We start from the raw sequence: 21,506 nt of genomic DNA, 5'->3' as shown, positions 1-21,506 counted from the left end.
ATGTTTTCAGTTTGAATATAAATTTAATAATAAATAAAAAACAACAACATTGATAACACGGTAGGAGCGCAGGCTGAGAATAGCGTTGTCATAATTGGATCATTACCCTGTCAATCAATCAGCCGTGCCCTCTCTACGTACCTAACGTGTTTATTGGAGAATCACGCCCCTTTATATCAGACATACACAAACATGGGAGCGGGAGCGGTAGACCTTTGTCTACCGTAATTACCTTTATGACGGCAAAAGACGGACAGCCCAGTGCAAAATATGCAAGAGAAACATTTCAGACAGCCTGACGACATCTTTAAACTTTGTCTGTCATTTAAAGAGCCATTCTGCCCAGTATTTGCAACTCAAATGTGACAAACATTGTCGGCAGATGTTAATTTGTTTAGATTGAGCTGTCAATAAATCATCGTACGAGGTATTTTTTGTTTGATTCCATGGTGTATTTTACTGAATATCAGTAATTACAGTGCAAATCCAAATTATTGTCATATTTTTTAAACACGTTAGACACATTGGACAATGATGGTTACTTAAAATTATTTATATCTTGTCCTTTCACGTGATTAAGATCAGATTCTGCGGGTAAAATTGCAATAATAAGGTGACTTGACTTGGACTTGACATAATCTGTGACTTGACTTGAATTACTTGGGATTTACCGTATTTTCCGGACTAAAAGGCGCATCGGATTAAAGTTAAAGTCCCAATGATCATCATCACACACACATCTGGGTGTGGTGAAATTTGTCCTCTGCATTTAACCCATCCCCATGTGATTTTGATCCATCCCCTGGGGGAGAGGGGAGCAGTGAGCAGCAGCGGTGCCGCGCTCGGGAATCATTTTGGTGATCTAACCCCCCAATTCCAACCCATAATGCTGAGTGCCAAGCAGGGAGGCAATGGGTTCCATTTTTATAGTCTTTGGTATGAACCGGTCGGGGTTTGAACCCACAGTCTCAGGGCGGACACTCTACTACTAGGCCACTGAGCTGGTTCCAGTTTATAAGGTGCACCTTCAATGAACGGCCCATTTTAAAACGTTGTCCATATATAAGGTGCACCGGATTATAAAGCGCATAAAATAGAAGCTATACTGCAACAAACTGCGGTTGACTAGGGTTGCGGTATGCATCCACTAGCCAATAACCAATGAGCTGCCCTCTGTAAACAATCGCGTTTCTCAAACTATCCTATAAAATGATCAGAATTGACTAAAGTTCGATCTAACGCATTGGTACTGCTTTCCTATGTTTCCCTTCCATATCGATCCGTAAATTTACTCGAAACATTAACAGAGCAGCCGATTTTGACATGAAATAGCCTCGTGCGTATAGCAGCTATCACTATAGCATTAACCACCCGCAAACTCTCATGAGCCTCAGCTCGCAGACTCCCATGAGTCTCAGCAAAGTGTAAACAATCGCGTTTCTCAAACGAGCACTTATAAAATGATCGGAACTGACTAAAGTCCGATCTAACACATTGGTACTGGTTACCTATGTTTTCCTTCCATATTGATCCGTAAATTTACTCTAAACATTAACAGAGCTAAGGAAGTGGAGGTGGAAGAGAGCTCCATAGAATAGGAGCGGACGTGCGTAAAAGCCATGTCCAAGCCCCATCCACCGTCCACGGGCAGCCACCCGGCCGGGCGCCGGCCCCCGACTTCCATCCACGGAGATGGAAGAGAGCTTCATAGAATAGGAGCGTGCGTGCCTAAGTGTTTAAAAAAAAAACTGCGGCTGTCGTACAAAGATTGATTCCTACATCGTGGATTTTCACCTATCGTCTTGAAACGAATTATCAGTAATAAATGAGGGATCACTGAAAATACGCCCGAAATAAAACAAATTTTCTTTGATGAATTCATTTTCAATAAATAAGGGCTTACTTAATTATTTATTATTAAAAGAACTTGCAAACCTTTCAGGGATCCGAATTCTTATCTGAATCCTGTGTGTGCATATGTCTGCGTGCGTGCGTGCATGCCTACATACTTGTAGACATCATTCTCAATGCCAAGCAGGTCGTAGGCCATTGCCTGAAGCGTGAGCTCATGTAGAAGTGGTGACACTGGATCAAATCCTCGATCCAGAATGATAAGTTGACTCCGACATTTATCAGGTCCCTGGAGAAACATGATATACATACATACATACATATATATACACAGGGATTCAGCAGAGTAAAATCACATCAAAACAATGTAGTGTAATCACTGATAATTTTGAAGAACCAATTCTGTACTTCAAAAGGCTGTGCATATACTATTGTGTAAGAATGTGTAATATAATATGTATTTCCAAAACAATTGTCAGAGAGGAAGACATTGGTAAATACCACAGCATTCTTTTTTAAAGTACAATATGAAAGATTAGGATTAACAGATTAAGTCTTTAAAAACCTTATCGCGGCCTCCGAACATCCTGCTGATGTATAGAGCGACAAATCTTTACAAAGTGTCCACATTGTGGCAGCTCAACATAAATGTTATCAACTTATTACTGTTTCTTCAAGGTAGTATGTGTGGGTCATGTAAATGTATGTAGGCCTTTTTTAACATTTACTTCTATAATGTGAAGTAAGTTTAACATTGGTTAATATTTAAAAAAAACATTTCTACTTTTGCTTCTTTGTGTTTATCTAAATCTCCCACCTCCCCAATGCTGGGGTCGTCAGCCTTGTAGCCATCCAGCTTGTCCTGTAGCATTTGGGCCAGAACAGCACAGTCTTTGTACTCTCTGAATAACACACGCAAAAAAAAAAATTTAATAGTTACAGTACCATTTTGGGAGAGTTTTCCCCCCAAAATGTAGTGTTCCCCAAAATACTTTTTGCTCAAGTTTTGAAACCTGAAGGCTTGTCGTCCGGTGCGACATATCTCTGGATTTTTTTAGATTTTTGTGAGGACTTGATCACTTATACACTCGTGAAAAGGCTGTAGACCGCTGTTGTGCGACACCACTTTACTGGGTGGAGGAAGATGTGACATGGTCACAGGGGAGAAGAGTGGTGTGTTGATTGCATGTCCATCCGCCAGGCAAATAGTGCCGTATAATTAAAAGTTAAAAAAGTCCCAATGATCATCGTCACACACACATCTGGGTGTGGTGAAATTTGTCCTCTGCATTTAACCCATCCCCATGTGATTTTGATCCATCCCCTGGGGGAGAGGGGAGCAGTGAGGAGCAGCGGTGCCGCGCTCGGGGTTCATTTGGTGATCTAACCGCCCAATTCCAACCCATAATGCTGAGTGCCAACCAAGGAAGCAATGGGTTCCATTTTTATAGTCTTTGGTATGACCCGGCCGGGGTTTGAACCCACAACCTTCCAGTCTCAGGGTGGACACTCTACTACTAGGCCACTGAGCTGGTTCATTTCAATTCACACAAAGAAGAGACAGAACAAGATCAAGACGGACATTACTGAAGAAATGAAGCTTTTATACACAAACCCTCATTTTGGGGGGGGGACAAAAGAAATGTATATGATGCTGCTTTTAAATTAAAGGCAGTCGATTTGGCTGTTAACATGCACTGTAGAGGTTTCTTCCGGTCACTCGGGGGCACTGGGCAGATGCGTCACCCTTTTTCTTTATGTATTTCCTGGTCACATCTACTCTGGAGCTATACGTCTAGCTCGTAAGTTTGATGTAACTTGGCCCTTTGTGCATGAATAAAATCAGCATCCATCATCATGGAAAATGCTAGAAGAAATGCATAAAAGCAGCAACGAAAGAGAGACTGAGAAAGTGTGTGGCGAAGTATATCTGACGCTATTCCAATCGAACACTGAGAAGGAAGAATTCAATGGTTTCAGTGCACAGAAGGAAGATGAAGACGGCGCTCAGTGACTTTTACTGGTAAATTTTTTTAACCAGCCCTGTTAGTGCTGTGCTACCGTGTTGCTGCTTTGTTATTGCCGCGTCTCAGTGACTTTTACTGGTATGTTTTTTTTATCCACCCCTATTAGTGCTGTGTTACTTCCGTGTTGCTCTGGTATTATTACAGCCAATCACAGGGCACATAGAGACAAACAACCATTCACACTCACAATCTCATGTTCCGGCAATTCGGAGTGCTCACTCGGCCTACCATGTATGTTTTTGGAATGTGGGAACAAATTGGGGTACCCAGAGAAAATCCACACAGCCACGGGGAGTACACACAAACGCCAAATAGAAAGGCCGGAGCCGCAATCGACCACTGCACCTCTAAACTCTGAGGCAGACGTGCGAACCAGTGCTCCAACGTGCTGCCTTGTATTCATTACTATTTAAAAAAAAAAAAAAAAAAAAAATGCAGACATCTTATCATCTCATTTTTTTGCACTAAGCTCTCATTTTGCTCAATGCAAGCCACCACTCCAAACAGGTCTCCCTTGGACCCACAACATAAAAAAAACTGATATTGACAGTGCTTCATTAACATCATCTAGTTTAGCTGGTTTGTGGATGCAAGTGACGACTCAAACAAGTATTCATTGTGCTACTATAGAGCGCAAGGAAGCTGCATCCTCTAACAGCATTTTATTACCCAAATGAGTGATTTACATGATGTTTATGAAATCATAGTTCATATTCGGCCAGAGCGTTCATGCTGCAATTACTAATTACTCACTTGACTTATGATGTTCGTACAATAGGTTGCTCAATGTTAAAAGGTGTTCGCTCTTTCTTTAGTTTCTTACATTTACGATGATCATTACCAAAGAAATATTCAGTCAAAGGTCAAATATTAGTCAACAATAACAAAAGTAAAAACAAAAATCTGTATCTAAATGTTTTTTTATTAGAGAGAGAGAGAGAGAGAGAGAGAGAGAGAGCGCGAGCGAGAGAGAGAGGGGACTGTATACCCCATGGCGAAAAGGATTGTTCGTCTCACCCTCTATATCGGACTCCAGGATATTCTTTGAGTGTAGCACAGAGGGTTGCAATCTGTTCAGCACACCCTTCAAGCATGTTGTTCTTCACGTCAGCTTTAAAAGGGCTGTAGAAGTCCTGAAAAGCATCTACTTTGTCCAGGGAGAAAACCTGCCCCAAAGGGAAAGAGGATTCAACCATTCATCCAAATGGTCCTCAAAACATTCATTAATCGAGGCTTCAAGTGTACGCGTCCAATCTGTTCATGGTTATTTTATTATTGCTATGGCATGAAAGAATCGCCCGTCCGTCTGGCTGCTGTTGGATGTTTGTAACAAACCAATGGTGTCACAATTGCTAAATAATTAAATGGGTTTTGATGAACAAAGGGCTGTAGCAAACATATATTCATATTGAGTAGCTACATTATATACAGTACAGACAATTTTAATGAAAATATAAACACCATTGTGATTTTGTCTTGACTCAGATAATATTAAGATAAGTCAATGTATTGCCAGTAAAACACACTTTCTTACTTGAGATTCATAGGGCAGAAAGGCTACATGGATCTCAGCCAAGGCCTTCATGGCTTTGGAGGCGCGAGAGTTGGTCAAGAGTCCAAACATGGAGTCTGGAATTGCTGTAATAAATCAAACCCAAAATTGGTATTTAATTTAGTTAATATTCACTCAGCAAATCAATTAATGCTCACAGTGAATTGTGTTTCATTTTAAGACGTGCACAGACAAAAAGCTCCATTTAACCAAAAGGTTGAGGTTTAGTCTAATAGTAACCCCAGCAGTCAAAAAGCATTATTGTAAAACTTTAAAGATTATATCTAGTATATTCCATCCATCCATTTTCTGTACCACTTCGCCCCATGGGGGTCGCAGGCGTGCTGTAGCCTATCCCAGCAGTCATTGAACAGTAGGCAGGGGACACGCTGAACCAGCTGCCAGCCAATCACAGGGCACACAGAGACGAACAACCATCCGCACTTGCACTCACGGGCAATTTGGAGTGCTCAATCAGCCTACCATGCATGTTTTTGTGAAGTGGGAGGAAACTTGAGTGCCCGGAGAAAACCCACGCAGGCACAGGGAAAACATGCAAGCTCCACAGAGGGAGGGCCGGAGGTGGAATTGAACTGAACTGTGAGGCGGACTTGCTAACCAGTACCTCACCGTGCTGCTATTTAGTATATTGTTATTATAAATAAACCATTTGTTGCATGTATTTCTTTCAAGATGAATGTATTACAAGATGAATGTATTACACATGTAATTGTTACTCACTGTCAGTGAAGAAGACATGGGCTGCTCTATACCTAGGAGACCGTGGATCTCTGAAGTCATCAATAAGACCCTCAACGGACTGTGAACAGATGATATGATTTCTCATGAGCTTGAGTAAAAAGTGGTCACTTTTAGACTATTAATAAAGACACTTTGTTTACATAAGGAAATCATGTGATGACTATGTGGAATATAACATTTATGAAACATTTAAAATAATAATAATAATAAATTATATTTATAACTATTTGCGTTCCTGCGTTTCACCACCAAATTAAGCAGGCACCATGAGTGAAGGGTTAGGGTTAGTGAGGTTTCCAGTGCTTTGAGGGTAAAAGCATGTGACTCAAGTGTATGTATTTAGTCACATAGAAAAACTCCATTCTGTAAGGTATGAACCTGTGGCTTTTGGGACGAGTAATATTTTGTCCATCCATCCATCCATCCATCCATCCATCCATCCATCCATCCATCCATCCAAAGGTATGGGCATTCTCATTGTCCGTCGGCTTTGCAACTGTACATTGGGGTTCACCCTAATGGATGAGAGCGTAGCCTCCCTCCACCTTAATGATTATTGTTTGCGCCTATACAGTAATCCCTCGCTATATCGCATACATTTATCGCGGCTTCAGTACATCGCGGACTCTCCCTCCCAAAAAAAATTCAAAATAGAAATTCTAAATTGAGGAATTATGGCACGAAAGTTGCGCGTACACCAGCAGAAGCCAAGGAGTGCCCACACAACTGCACTACATACACTTGTACCTTGTTATAAAAAAAAGTTGTTATAATAATCCATCCATCCATTTTCTACCCAGTGCGCCACCGAGCCGCCTTGTTATAATAATAATAATAGTAATAATAATGATAGCGGCTCGATGGAGCACTGGGTAGCACGTCCGCCTCACAGTTAGGAGGGTGCGGGTCGAGTCCACCTCCGGCCCTCCCTGTGTGGAGTTTGCATGTTCTCCCCGTGTCCGCGTGGGTTTTCTGCGGGCACTCCGGTTTCCTCCCACAACCAAAAAACATGCTTGGTAGGCCGAGTGAAGACTCTAAATTGTCCCTAGGTATGAGTGCGAGTGCGGATGGTTGTTCGTCTCTGTATGCCCTGCGATTGGCTGGCAACCGGTTCAGGGTGTCCCCCGCCTACTGCCCGATGACGCCTGGGATAGGCTCCAGCACGCCCGCGACCCTCGTGGGGACAAAGCGGTTCAGAAAATGGATGGATGGATTGATAATAATAATAATAATAATAGTTTTAAAAATATATTTACAGTATTGTACCTTGTTGTAAAAAATTCTCATAGTAATAAGAGTTCTAAAAACATATTTACAGTATGTACACTTGTACTTTGTTATAAAAAAGTTGTTATAATAATAAAAGAGTTCTAAAAACATTTACAGAATGTATACTTTAGCTATAGCTACATATGTTACACACAGAAACACAGGTATCATATTTATACTATTTATACATTATACTATTAATATAGTATTTGCATGTTTGAAACTATTAGTTAATGTTCTAATAACATATACACTTATATGGTTTAATATACATTTATTGATACACAAAAAATGTATGTATGTTAAAAATGAGAGGGTGACACTACTTCGTGGATTTTCACCTATCGCGGGTCGTCTCGGAACCAATTCTCCGCGATAAACGAGGGATTACTATATACCAAACAAGAGCTCAGAGTACCCACACAAGGTGTCCCGTATCCCATTCCAACTGGAGACTCCCTTGTTCTGCTTGGGAACTTTAATGCTCATGTGGGCAATCTGGAATTGTGATCTAAATGAGCTGGGGTCTCCTATCTCTGGAGCTGAAGTTACTGAGGTGGTTAAAAACTTCCTTGATGGCAAAGCTGGTTCACACGCCTGTATACATTGCATGGACATCGGGGACAGTGTCTCTGGATTGGCAAAAATGGGTGATGAGCCTCTTTTTAAAAGGCAGACCAGAGGGCGCGTGGCAACTACAGAGGTCGTCAGCCTTTCTGGTAAGGTCTAGTCAGGGATGCTGGAGCCTGGATAGGTGGGTCCATCGGGAAGTAAAATATCAGATTCAGGGGGAGCACTGTGAGTTTTGTTCAGGGTGTGGAACAGTGTATATATGTATACAGTGTATACAGTCGTAAGCAAATGTTTGGGCACCCCTGATCATTTTCATGATTTTACTTTACAAATCATTGGTTGTTTGGATCAGCAATTTCAGTTAAATATATCATATAGTATACAAACAGTGCAGTTTGAGAACTGAAATGAAGTTTATAGGATTTACAGAAAGCGTGCAATCATTACTTGAACAAAAGAAGGCAGGTGCATAAATTTGGGCACCCCAACAGAATAATTGTCCTTTTACAGAAATAACAGCCTCTAAACGCTTCCTTTAGCTTCCAATGAGAGTCTGGATTCTGATTGAAGGTTTTTTGACCATTCTTCTTTACAAAACATCTCCAGTTACGGGTATCTAAGGTGGCCAGTTGCAAGTTCTTCTCGTCTTTGCATCTCCTCTGAAGAGTGGCAACATCCATCCATCCATCCATCCATCCATCCATCCATCCATCCATCTTCGGAACCGCTTTGTCCCCATGGGGGTCGTGGGCGTGCTGAAGCCTATCCCAGCCGTCAGTGGGCAGCAGGCGGGGGACACCCAGAACTGGTTGCCAGCCAATCGCAGGGCGGAGGTGGAATCGAACCCGCACCCTCCTAACTGTGAGGCGGACGTGCTACCCAGTACCCCGCCGAGTGGCAACACGGGAGCCTTAAAACAACTGACAAATGACCTGAAAACAAAGATTGTTCAACATCATAGTTTAGGGGAAGGATACAAAAAGCTAGCTCAGAGATTTTAGCAGTCAGTTTGCACTGTGAGGAACTTAGAAATGGAAGACCACAAACAAAGTTCTAGTTATGGCAGGCCAAGAAAAATCTCAGATAAGCAGAGGCGAAGGATGGTGAGAACAGTCAAAGTCAACCCACAGAGCAGCTCCAAACACCTACAACATAATCCTCATGCAGATTGTGACACTGTGCATCATTCAACTATTCAGTGCACTTTGTACAAGGAGATGCTGTATGGGAGAATAATGCGGCAGAAGTGTTTTCTGCACACATGCCACAAACAGAGTCACTTGAGGTATGGTAAAGCACATTTGGACAAGCCAGCTTCATTTTGGAACAAGGTGCTGTGGACTGATGAAACAAAAATTGTGTTATTTGGACATAACAAGGGGCGGTATGCATGGAGGAAGAAGTACACAGCATTCCATAACAAACACTTGCTACCCACAGTCAAATTTGGTAGGGCATCATGCTGTGGGGCTGTGTGACCAGTGCAGGTACTGGCAATCTTGTTAAAGTTGAAGGTCGCATGGATTTAAGTTAGTATCAGCAGATTCTTGCAAACAATGTTCAAGAATCAGTGACAAAGTTGAAATTGCACAGGGGCTGGATACCTCAACAAGACAACGACCCAAAACGCTGCTCAAATTCTACTAAAGCATTCATCCAGAGGAACAAGTACAACATTCTGGAATGGCCATCTCAGTCCCCAGACTTGAATGTTATTGAAAATTTGTGGTGTGATTTAAAGCAGGCTGTCCATGCTCAGAAACCATCAAACCTGACTGAACTGGAGATATTTTGTCAAGACGAATGGTCAAAAATACCTTGAAGCAGAATCCAGACTCTCATTGGAAACTATAGAAAGTGTTTAGAGGCTGTTGTTAATCCTGCAAAAGGAGGGTCTACTAAATATTGAAGTCATTTTTCTTTTGGGGTGCCCAAATTTATGCACCTGCCTACTTTTGTTTAGGCAATGATTGCACACTTTCTGTAAATCCTATAAACTTGATTTCACTTCTGAAATATCACTGATTTTGACAAACAAAAATGGACTCAGTTTTCCCTCGCCCGGAAGGGTGTGATTGGGAGGAACGGCCCTCCTGAACCCGAGCGGTGTTCTATTGTTGGACTTCTGTGCTCGACACGGATTTTCTATAATGAACACCATGTTCAAGCATAAGGGTGTCCATGTGTGCACTTGGCACTAGGATACCCTAGGCCGCAGTTCGTTGATCGACTTGCGGTCGTGTCATCGGATTTGCGGCCGCATGTTTTGGACACTCGGGTGAAGAGAGGGGCGGAGCTGTCAACTGATCACCACCTGGTGGTGGGTTGGCTCCGATGGTGGAGGTATATGCTGGTCTTACCTGGCAGGCCCAAACGCTCTGTGAGGGTCTGCTGGGAACGTCTGGCAGAATCCCCTGTCAGGAAGAGCTTCAACTCCCACCTCCGGCAGAGCTTTTCCCACCTCCCGGGGGAGGCGGGGGACATTGAGTCCGAGTGGACCATGTTCCGCGCCTCCATTGTTGAGGCAGCCGACCGGAGCTGTGGCCGTAAGGTTGTTGGTGCCTGTCGTGGCGGCAATCCCCGAACCTGCTGGTGAACACCGGCGGTAAGGGATGCCGTCAAGCTGAGGAAGGAGTCCTATCGGGCCGTTTTGGCCTGCGGGACTCCGGAGGCAGCTGACGGGTACCGGATGGCCAAGCGGAACGTGGCTTCGGCGGTTGCTGAGGCAAAAACCCGGGCGTGGGAGGAGTTTGGCGAGGCCATGGAGAATTACTTCCGCACGGCTTCGAGGAAATTCTGGTCCACCATCTGGCGTCTCAGGAGGGGGAAGCAGTGCACGGTCAACACTGTTTACAGTGGAGATGGTGTGCTGCTGACCTCGACTCGGGACGTCGGGAGTCGGTGGGGGGAATACTTCGAAGACCTCCTCAATTCTACCGACACGCCTTCCATTGTGAAAGCAGGGCCTGGAGACTCTGAGGCGGACTCTCCAATCTTGGAGGTCGAAGTCACTGAGGTAGTTAAAAAAACTCCTCGGTGGCAGGGCCCTGGGGGTGGATGAGATCCGTCCGGAGTTCTTAAAGGCTCTGGATGTTGTGGGGCTGTCATGGCTGACATGCCTCTACAGCATTCCGTGGACATCGGGGACGGTGCCTCTGGATTGGCAGACTGCGGTGGTGGTTCCCCTCTTTAAGAAGGGGGACCGGAGGGTGTGTTCCAATTACAGGGGAATCACACTTCTCAGCCTCCCTGGTAAGGTATATTCAGGGGTGCTGGAGAGGAGGATCCGTCGGGAGGTCGAGCCTCGGATTCAGGAGGTGCAGTGTGGCTTTCGTCCTGGCCGTGGAACAGTGGACCAGCTCTACACCCTCGGCAGGATCCTCGAGGGTGCATGGGAGTTCGCCCAACCAGTCCACATGTGTTTTGTGGACTTGGAGAAGGCGTTCGACCGTGTCCCTCGGGAGGTTCTGTGGAGGGTGCTTCGGGAGTATTTTGGGAGAGATATACATACATATACATACATACATACATACATACATACATACATACATACATACATACATACATACATACATACATACATATATACATACATACATACATACATACATACGGTTTATTTGTTTTTTCACAGATTTCTTATTACCTCATCTGAGGGTGTTATCAGATAAATGGCCTCCATGCTGGGCAGAGGCTCCCGCTGCTTGGTTATGTCCTCTACAACTGCAAAAAAATAACAATGTTTAAACTGTCAATCCATTATTAAAAATCTGACATGATGAATCTAGAATAGACAGACAGGCTCCATCTCCTCACCATAAGCATCTTCACTGATGCTTTGGCCAACATCTCCCAAAAAGATCAGTCCACAGATCAATGTATTCCTTGGAAGCACCACATTCACTATCCTCTCAACAAATAATATTTAAGACCCTATTTATGTTCTGCTGCTCCTATATATAGCTGAGGCTGACACCTACCATGCATGTTTTTGGGATGTGGACATGCAAACGCCACACAGGGAGGGCCGGAGGTAGAAATCGAACCCGCACCCTCCTAACTCTGAGGCGGACGTGCTAACTAATGCTCACCGAGTTGCCCTCCTCGGGCCACCGATTCATTATTCTACGACATTCCTAATGTTTTGTAATAATTTGAGATATTACTCTATCAATGTATGCTCGAGTTTGTCATTTGAGTTGATTTTATTGCGGTAACACTTAACTGGTCTCCATGGCAGTTCACTTTTTTTACTGTCTCCCCAGACTCTTAGGCCACTGTATATGCATATCACTAGCACTCTCTACTGGTACCTAGCTGTATATCACTTTATTCACTAGATCCGGGGGTCTGTAACCTTTACTATCATAAGAGCCATTTTGCCCCCTCTTCTACCCAAAGAAAATCGTCGGGAGCCGCAAAGAAAAACAGCGCTTGTAAACTTTTAAAAGTTTTCAACTTTTATTTATTTTACCTGTTACAACCACTGAATATAACAACAGAAATGCAGTGTAGGCATACTTTGAAATAGATTAAACTGCGAACTGTAGGCCTATTAATAAGTCCTTCCTATATTTGCGTAAAAGTAAAATAATAACCACCCCACTTTCATATGAATAAAACATTTAGCTGCAGCTTAGCAGTTTTAGAAATAAATTAGGAGCGTCTTTAACAAGCCCATATCAGTGTTTTCTGGTCCTCTGAGTTTTTTTTTTTTTTTGCTTTTTTTTTTAATGTGACTTCTGTGTCTAAAATTCGTTGCAGATATACCTTGGGGCTGTAACTTACTTACTTTAAATTTTTATAATTAGATGGCATCAACTCAAACTCCAAGATAACTGCCCAAAAAAATAAACTAATCTACTTCTTCTTCACATGGAGGAGATGGTTTTTTGAAGGTGCAGATGTTATATTTGAGGGCAAGTGTCAGTCAACCAGCTGACCAGAGCATCATCTATGGAGGTCAGACCATGGGCCCCACCAGGATGGTGGTAGATGGGGCAAGATGTTATAACATAGTCTGCAGTCTATTCCTCTGTGCATGCCGCAGTAGGCGCCAAACCCAGGGTTGTGCAGGGTTGAGCGGAAGAGACCAACACCAGTTCGAAGGCGGTTAAGCCTTTCCCAAGCTGGTCTGGGGAAACATATTGCTGGTGGTATTGTCCTGGTCTTGCAATGAATCCGCAGAGTCGGGAAGAGTTTATTTTTTCCAGTCTGTGTTCCATTTGTTGTCTGCCCAAGTTTTTACGTTGCTGCCTGACTGGTCAGCTTCATTCAGCAGCGCCAGTGCAGCAGGGACAAATGGGTGTCTCGACTTGAGTTGCCGGTGTCCTCTAGGTGTTGGCGAGAGTAGACGAACGCGCAGAAGGTAACCAGGCTCCTGCGCCTGGCGAGCCAGAGACAGTGTGGCTCTCTTACGGAGGAGTTGGATGTCCGCAAGTATGTACAGTTTGTTCGTTAGTGTGTGATGAAGGGAACCTGTCACTAAGCGCAGAGCGGCGGCGTTTATTGGCCTGTCTATTAAACGGGTGTGAGCACTACGACACCAAGCAGGTGTGCAGTAGGGACTCATTTCGTTTACCTCCTCGTGGTGACCCCTGGAAACTGGATACTGTCTGACATGTCCAGGCTGAAAACTATACTTTGGAGACGCTTTCGGGGTGGTAAAAGGTTAGACCCTCGGCCCCGAAAGCAATAAGGTGCCAAAGTAAAAGAAGCTGCTTGTGGACCATTGCTTCCTACAACTTTGCAAATGAACTGCAGCGGATTACCCTCCTAGAGGACACTGCCAGGACAATCGAAGGCACCTCCGACAGCTCTTCACTTTGGCCTGGACATCCACTTTTTGATTTCCATATTATTTATTTTATGTGCGCTCTTTGCATCCATTGCAGCCTGGTGATCCTGAAAGGGGGATCCTTCCATCTGTGGTCCCTTCTCAAGGTTTCTCATTTTTCCCCTGGTAGGTTTTTTTTGAATTTTTCCTTGCCCTTTTGGGAGCCCAAGATCAGGGGATGCTTTGAGAATAAGTGTCAATTGATTGTCTATGTGAAGCCCTTTGAGACTTGTGATTTAGGGCTATACAAATAAACTTGACTTGACTTGAACGTTGAGGGCCTCCACAAAAACAAGATCTGTGTGGCCATATGAAGCAAAGTTCTCATTATCCTGCTCCAGGAAATCCACCGCACAATAAACTAATAATAATAATATAAATAAATAAAATGAATGAAGAAATACCATTTATTAATGGGGGGGTTTCAGGGCCAAAGGGAGCCGCTACAATCAGAATGAAGAGCCGCATGCGGCTCCGGAGCTGCAGGTAGCAGACCTCTGCACTAGATAATTAACATATCTCAATAACCAAAGGTGGGGAAAAAAGAAGCAGATAATTTGTCTTGAAGAGCTGTGAAATTTCATTTTCAAGACAAATTATTGAGCAAATGTGCCCCAATACCAGGAATCTGCAGCCTTGGTCAGACAGCTGCAGATCTTACCGTAATTTTCGGACTATAAGTCGCGGTTTTTGTCATAGTTTGGGTGGGGGGGCGACTTATACTCAGGACCGACTTATATGTGATTTATTTCACAAATTGTCAAGATTCAAAAATCCGCGATGTCGTGAAACCGCGAGAAACGAACCGCGATGTAGCAAGGGATTACTGTCATTTGAACTGCAAGTGACGTCACCCGTGCCACGCGGCGGTTGTTTACATAAAGGGCAAAGGATTCGATCACGGGATGACGAAGATGACGAAGATGACGAAGGGCCCCATGTACTACCGGCATCATTAGCGGCTTTGTTTGTAAGTGACACGGAGGACGAAGAGTTTGAAGGATTTAATGATTTGGAGTGACACAGAAGGTTTGAAAAACTATTATGGCTTTCACGCACGCCCGGTCCTTCTCGACGGGAGCTCTCTTTCACCTCCGTGAATGGAAGTCGGCGCTTGGCTGGGTGGCTGTCCGGGGACGGTGGATGGGGCTCGGACATGGCTCTTACGCACGCCCGGTCATACTCGACGGGAGCTCTCTTTCACCTCCGTGGATGGAAGTCGGGGGTCGGCGCTCGGCCGGGTGGCTGTCCGGGGACAGTGGATGGGGCTCGGACATGGCTTTTACGCACGCCCGGTCATACTCTACGGAGCTTTCTTTCACCTCCGTGGATGGAAGTCGGGGGCCGGTGCTCGGCCGGGTGGCTTTCCAGGGACGGTGGATGGGGCTCGGACATGGCTTTTACGCACGCCCGGTCCCTATTTTAGTTCAGTAGTTGTTGGCTCGTTGAACTCTTGTTTTGTTAAATAAAGAGCCGTTTACCAAACCCACGTCTTTCCTGGTACTTTGTTAACGCTACAATATAGTTATATACTAGATCTCTGCAGCGCACGCGCGGCGTTGTTGACATAAAGAACGAAGAATTTGATCGATGGATTTAATGATTTGGAGTGACACAGATGGTTTGATAATATTGTTGTAATATGATAGTTATTTGAAATATACTTTATATATCGTTATATGGGTCTGTGGAATAATTAGAAATGCAACTTACAACGGGTTCGACGTCAGCATATGCGGTGCATACGCGGCATTGTTTACATAAAGCCCCTTCGATGGATTTAATGAATTGGAGTAACACAGATGATTTGATAAACGTGTTATTTATGTAATACTTACTTGAATAACTCTGAATGTTACGTCAGGCCCTTTCTCAGCTCTTCGTTTGTGTATATGTCACGTTAGCATACCGTATCGTTTAGCCTGTTCATGTCTGTTTTTGGTGTTGGATTTCGACAAATAAATTAGCCCCAAAAGTGCGACTTATACTCCGGTGCGACTTATATATGTTTTTTTTCACTTTATTGTGCATTTTACGGTTGGTGCGACTTATACTCCGGAGCGACTAATAGTCCAAAAATTACGGTACTTAGCAGAATAAGCGTGAAGAGAAACACAAATGATACTATGACATCATTAATCCTGAAGTAAACCATAAAAAGAATTTTTTTGTCTGTCACGTGAATTTCTAGTGGTAAAACCAATGGTACTCACTGGTGATTCCCTCTGACATGATGTCTGTCATCTTGCAGCAGGAGGAAATCATCCTCATACTTAGCTTGTCTACCACAAGCACCTACAAACAAGAGACAGAACTCTTCATAATGGGGAATTTATGGACTTAAATACTCTGGGAATCCAGAAGAAAACATGCACTTACTTTCCATTTTCCTTTTTCTCTTGCCTTCTTGATGACACAGTTCATAATCTCTGTAACATGAGAGGTACACAACAATTTATTTATTTATTTATTTATTTATTTAAAAAAACTTCCTGGTAAAAGGCATATTTGACGTCTATCACCGCCAATGGCATTGAATGTGAGAAATAATGTGAGACAATGTGACTTAAATTAGGATATTTTTTGGCACAGTGGCACCATTTAATATTAATATAAATGCAACTAGATAAATTCATTTCATTCGTTTATCTTCTGAACAGCGTATCTTCTCGTGAGTTGTTGGAGCCTATATCAGCAATCTTCAGGTAGTAGGCGAGGTCCACCCCGAACTGGTCGCAAGCAGGGCAAATACTGTATAGATCGTTCACACTCATAATAATTGATAATTTGAAGTGGTCAATTGGCCTACCATGGAATATGGGAGGGAACCGGAGTACCCATAGAAAACCCACACAGGCATGGGAAGAACATGCAAACTCCATACAAAAAGGCTGGAGACGGAATTGAACCCTAAACATCTGAACTGTGAGGCGGACGTGCAAACCAGTTCGTCACTGTGCCGCTTGCAACTAGATAAATGGAATGACAAAATATTTCTTAAAATTAAAAACTATGGTTTTATATTAGAATAATGTAACTGAGTAATAGCCATTTTGAATCATCGACTTGGAGAACTCCAAATTTCAGCATCTGAAAACTTATTGGTGGTGCAAAGGCAAGGGTTTCCTGACAAAAAAGAAAAGGGTCAAGTACATAGACGGTTTTGCAGAGTGGCGATAGGTGGCAGTTGCCAACCCCACCAAAAGGTATTGCCACCCCACCTTCCACCCCAATGAATCTATCAATAATAAATTATTATATTAAAAATATCCCTTATATTTTCTTCATAGTGTACATAAATGTAATAATCAATCATCAGTTCAGAACGTATTAATACACTGCAACCACCCTTTCTTTAGACAAGAAAATTGTTGCATCCTACAAAGTGGCGTGCATCAATTAATGCAATCTGTACATCTGAAGACTGAGATTTGGAAAAGACCCTTGAGAGACTATAATCTCAAACCTGCTCACATTTAAAGACAAATTGTAGAGTTTTTAGTCCTAATTGTTAGAATAGGCCTCTTTGGCACATGTGATTAGCTAGGTAGCTTGAGTTATGCCGTTATACGCTGTAACCCTTCTCTTGCTTCATTAGCTTTCTCTTCCCTAATGACAGTCTTTGCGCATACGTAGAGGTCGCTCTCAGTTCAGACTACAAGGTCACACATTATCGCACAGGCTAGGCAGCGTCGCCTCCTTGCAGGAGGGCGACCCAGAGTAGTATAAGAGCAGGAATCCTAGCGGTCAGGGTTAGACCTTCTTCCGCATCCAGCAGAAAAGGCTCCACAGCTGTGTCTTGATCATCCTGGCATACATTAAATAGTTAAACTGCGAAGGCTGACTCTTGGTTATTACTGTTAGCATAGCGAGCATTAAAGATAAAGAACTGGGAACCAACCTAACAAAGCCGAGTCTTCAGACTGAGATTTTATTAAGTCTGTGAAATTTTCATGGTCACTAATTAAAAGACAACAACAAGATTATTTAGGCATTTTGTTTCTCACAATGCATTTTACCCATAATGCTCATTAATTTATTCACACAAGTATTCTGAGGGATTGTCCTACGTTGTTGTCATATTTGTGAATAAAATAGATGACATCCACCACACACGAATCTGTTTGCTGTGCCTCCATCAAATCCACCAAGATTGTGTTACACCACCTACGCTGCACAACAGAATTCCTTGCAAGTAATCTAAAATGTAGTCTACTTTTTGTCACCAAATTCTGAGATGCGCTGGGGGGGCGCACCAGTGTGTCTACTAACTTCTCAAACACACTAACTTAACCTGACATAAAAATGGACATGCATCCATTTACATGCCAAACGCAATCAACAAACACGCTGACTTAACCTGGCATGAAAATGAACATGCATCGATTTATAAGACAAACCTTGTGTTACCAAATTATCAAGTGTCGGGGAGAAGCAACTCCGTGCACCGTAATGCCCCAAACACGCTAGACTAGACTCGCGCTGGCACGAAAAATAAATTATACCTGTTTTAATGCCATGTGAATGGATGTCAGTCTACCAATAAAGGGCCCTCGGACTTCTTTAAGATGACATAGCATGTATTTCCTTGTCGCCTCAACAATGCCCCTGCATCCAACTTCTTGTTATGATCAACAACAGAAACAACCATATACAGAAAGGTGACTCCATATTTGATGGATACAATCCAGTCAGTCAGAGGGAACATATCTACAAAGCACTATTAACCCTCACCCATTTCAACTAACCTAACATGGGATGCATGGAAGGATGGATGGATGGATGGAAACTAACTCAGTGATTCTTAACCTTGTTGGAGGTACTGAACCCCACCAGTTTCATATGCGCATTCACCGAACCCCTCTTCAGTAAAAAAAAAATTATGTTTTTTCAAATTCAAGACAGATTTTTTTTATACTGGTACACAAAATGAGCCGTGCATGAACATCACCTTATTCAAAGAAAAAAACCAACACAATGCATGAACTCACAACAAATTACATACCAGGAAATCAGTGTGACTTTTGCATCATCACAAATTTACACGACTTAAAGGCGTGTTCAGACCTCCGCAGTGGAGGCTCTGCCGAACCCCTAAGACCGACCCACCGAACCCCTAGGGTTCGATCGAACCCAGGTTAAGAACCACTGAACTAACTCTTATAACAGCGGCTTGCAACTTTGCAACAATAGGAAGGTGTCATTCGTAGGGTGACAACTGTTGAGAATACACTAAACTATTTGGTTTAACGTGTCTTTTTGCACTAGTTGTACCACAATGCCAACTGGGGGTACGAGAGTGGGAGTCTACCCATCTGGGGATAAAATGCACGATTGAGTCTGAACAGATTGCAGAGTGTTGATACATCGAAAGAGACAACCTCAAGCATCGACGCAGTTTGGATGCACAGCAATAGATTTGAACTTGAAACAAAAAGCAAATGAGCATAAAAAAAAACCTATTAGAATACTGCTGATGGTTCACAATTTGTTTTACTTGGGTGGATGGGCATACAGATAAGGAGTGTTCCAGTTTCCATCACTGGGGTTTAACAATCCAGTCTGTCCTTTATGGAGGGTAAACGCAATCCCTGCCTCTAATCTGCTTCAAATCCTCTTAGCCCATACAACACTCGCCATTACTATTTCAGAGCGGTTCTGTGTTCTGTGACATCGTCACAGAAAAACAACAGGCCTCAGAAACAGATAGACAAAAAACTAAACCCCTGAAAGAATTCATCCTATTTTTGTCTCAATTGTTAGAAGTGACTTTTGGACAGGACTAAGATTCTGGCATGACATGTTTTAATGATGACAATATTGGCAACAATGCTGGATTTAGTCTCCAGACATGGTCTCGATGAAACTAGCAAATGCAAAATGTTGATAAATATTTTTTTATTACATTGGAACTATAGGTACTAAATTAAATTGAATTAAATTTGAAGTTTGCCTATCACCTGTCAGCTCCCCGTGACCCTGGACAGTTTAAGTGATATAAAAAAATTATGAAGATCAAATAAAATGGAGGCGCCCTGCCTGGATCAGTAATGAAGATTCTTTAAGATGTGAAAGACGTTTTAAAACGACCTACATACAATGATCTTTTACCAGTAACAATTCCTCCCTCAACACTTGGCAACATCTGAAACGACCCTTTGGAGGCTGTTTATTTGGTGTTTTATTGGACTATAAGAAAAATACAAAAATAATACATAATTGAACTAATTTTATTACGAAAACAAAATTAATGTTTAAGATATTCTAGTTTAAAAACATGGCACGTAGTCTTTGTAAAAAAATTCGAGCCACATTATGAAAATAATGCAAGCATTTAAAAAAACCGTGCCGCACGAGCCCCGTAAGGATAAGCGGTTCGGAAGATGAATGAAAAAAAATAAATAATTAAAAAAAAAAATATATATATATAGATAGATAGATAGATAGATAGATAGATAGAGAGAGAGAGAGAGAGAGAGAGAGAGAGAGAGAGAGAGAGAGAGAGAGAGAGAGAGAGAGAGAGAAAACGCAACCAGGAGGATTCAAAATTAAAAATACATCAATTTGAAATTTTAATACAGTTTGAGGATTTTTTTTGTTTTCACTCGTTTGAAATTTAACTTCATTAACACAACAGTACAAGCGTTGGTTGTACTGCTTGAAGGTCATTACTCGGTGTTGATCAAATAACAGATAATAAACGAGAAAAACACTTCTTACTTTCTCCAACAACGGCTTTCAGTCCAAACGGTGCCATAGCTGACCGGATGCGCGTCCACCTCTCTGCCGCACTGTGGCTAATGGAAAAAAAGCAAACCGAATTAGAATCACAGACATATAAACGCTAAATCCCCCCGTCAAGCTCCGAGTCCTACGTCGACGTCGTTATCTAACTGGATGTGGCAACGTGAGCGATCGGTTAAAGATGCCTCGCTTATTGCTGCTTAAATCAATTGTACCCAGTGGGTACTACCCAGATCTCATAGAATCAACATTTTACAGTGACTGTTGGGCATTATAACATTATTTTGCAGATACACTTTGTTGACTTGGAAAAATGTACATTAAACTGCATGTTTCATCATCTCGTTTCACTTTTCCCATCATAGTTTAATTTCAGGGGTGAAGATGGCTATTGGAATAATGTAACATTACAATATATAGATTATAAAAAAAACAAATAATTACCAATACAAATTAAGCGATAGCACTTGTCAAAAAAATGGGTAAAGATGGGTATGCTGCACATACAGGATGCCTGTCAAGATTATGTGTATTTTCTGAGGCATGGGTCCGTCCCGGCGCCCGTCCGGACCGGCCACCGGGCAAAGCTGGGTGGTGATTGGAAAATGACTTCTCGTGACACAGACATCTTTGTTCGAAAGAAATATTTTATTCCTGCTCATGCTGTCTCCTCGTTACCTCGCGTCCGCGCGCCTCTGTCTCCGCGCGAGTCTCCTCGTGTCTCTCTTTTCTGTTACCGCGACCGTCTCCTTTTGGACCCGGCCTGAATACGCAAATTAACTAATCACAAATGACTCTGTGGGCTCTGTTCAACTTGAGGCGAATGGTCACAACAGCGCGCAATTACCAAAGTCTCCAACCAGGAACCGATAACACCTTCAAGCAATCAAAC

The 21,506-nt window shown here is 42.8% G+C and overlaps 1 protein-coding gene across 3 annotated transcripts in view; it reads right to left on the bottom strand.

The window, feature by feature from the left end:
• LOC147057659 (syntaxin-binding protein 1-like) overlaps positions 1 to 21,506 on the bottom strand; it is a 61,328-nt gene extending 39,822 nt beyond the window's left edge. Inside the window, exons 1-11 of one of the 3 annotated variants that reach the window (XM_085910738.1) lie at positions 21,462 to 21,506; positions 21,293 to 21,377; positions 20,591 to 20,667; positions 16,250 to 16,299; positions 16,084 to 16,165; positions 11,681 to 11,757; positions 6,172 to 6,250; positions 5,413 to 5,516; positions 4,896 to 5,044; positions 2,669 to 2,753; positions 2,010 to 2,140 (exon numbers count right to left, since the gene is read on the bottom strand). In XM_085910738.1, coding sequence (XP_085766864.1) covers positions 2,010 to 2,140; positions 2,669 to 2,753; positions 4,896 to 5,044; positions 5,413 to 5,516; positions 6,172 to 6,250; positions 11,681 to 11,757; positions 16,084 to 16,165; positions 16,250 to 16,299; positions 20,591 to 20,627 — 794 coding nt within the window. In that variant the 5' untranslated portion in view covers positions 20,628 to 20,667; positions 21,293 to 21,377; positions 21,462 to 21,506. Of the gene's footprint in view, positions 1 to 2,009; positions 2,141 to 2,668; positions 2,754 to 4,895; positions 5,045 to 5,412; positions 5,517 to 6,171; positions 6,251 to 11,680; positions 11,758 to 16,083; positions 16,166 to 16,249; positions 16,300 to 20,590; positions 20,668 to 21,058; positions 21,108 to 21,292; positions 21,434 to 21,461 lie in introns of those variants that run through there. The other 2 variants (XM_085910739.1, XM_085910740.1) reach the window with 2 other exon arrangements.

This window comes from Syngnathus leptorhynchus, chromosome 4, assembly GCF_054491065.1.
Source record: "Syngnathus leptorhynchus isolate UIUO chromosome 4, UIUO_Slep, whole genome shotgun sequence".
NCBI classification, from domain to species: Eukaryota; Metazoa; Chordata; class Actinopteri; order Syngnathiformes; family Syngnathidae; genus Syngnathus; species Syngnathus leptorhynchus.
Note: the sequence above shows the minus strand (reverse complement) of the source record. Positions and strands in the feature narration are given on the sequence as shown.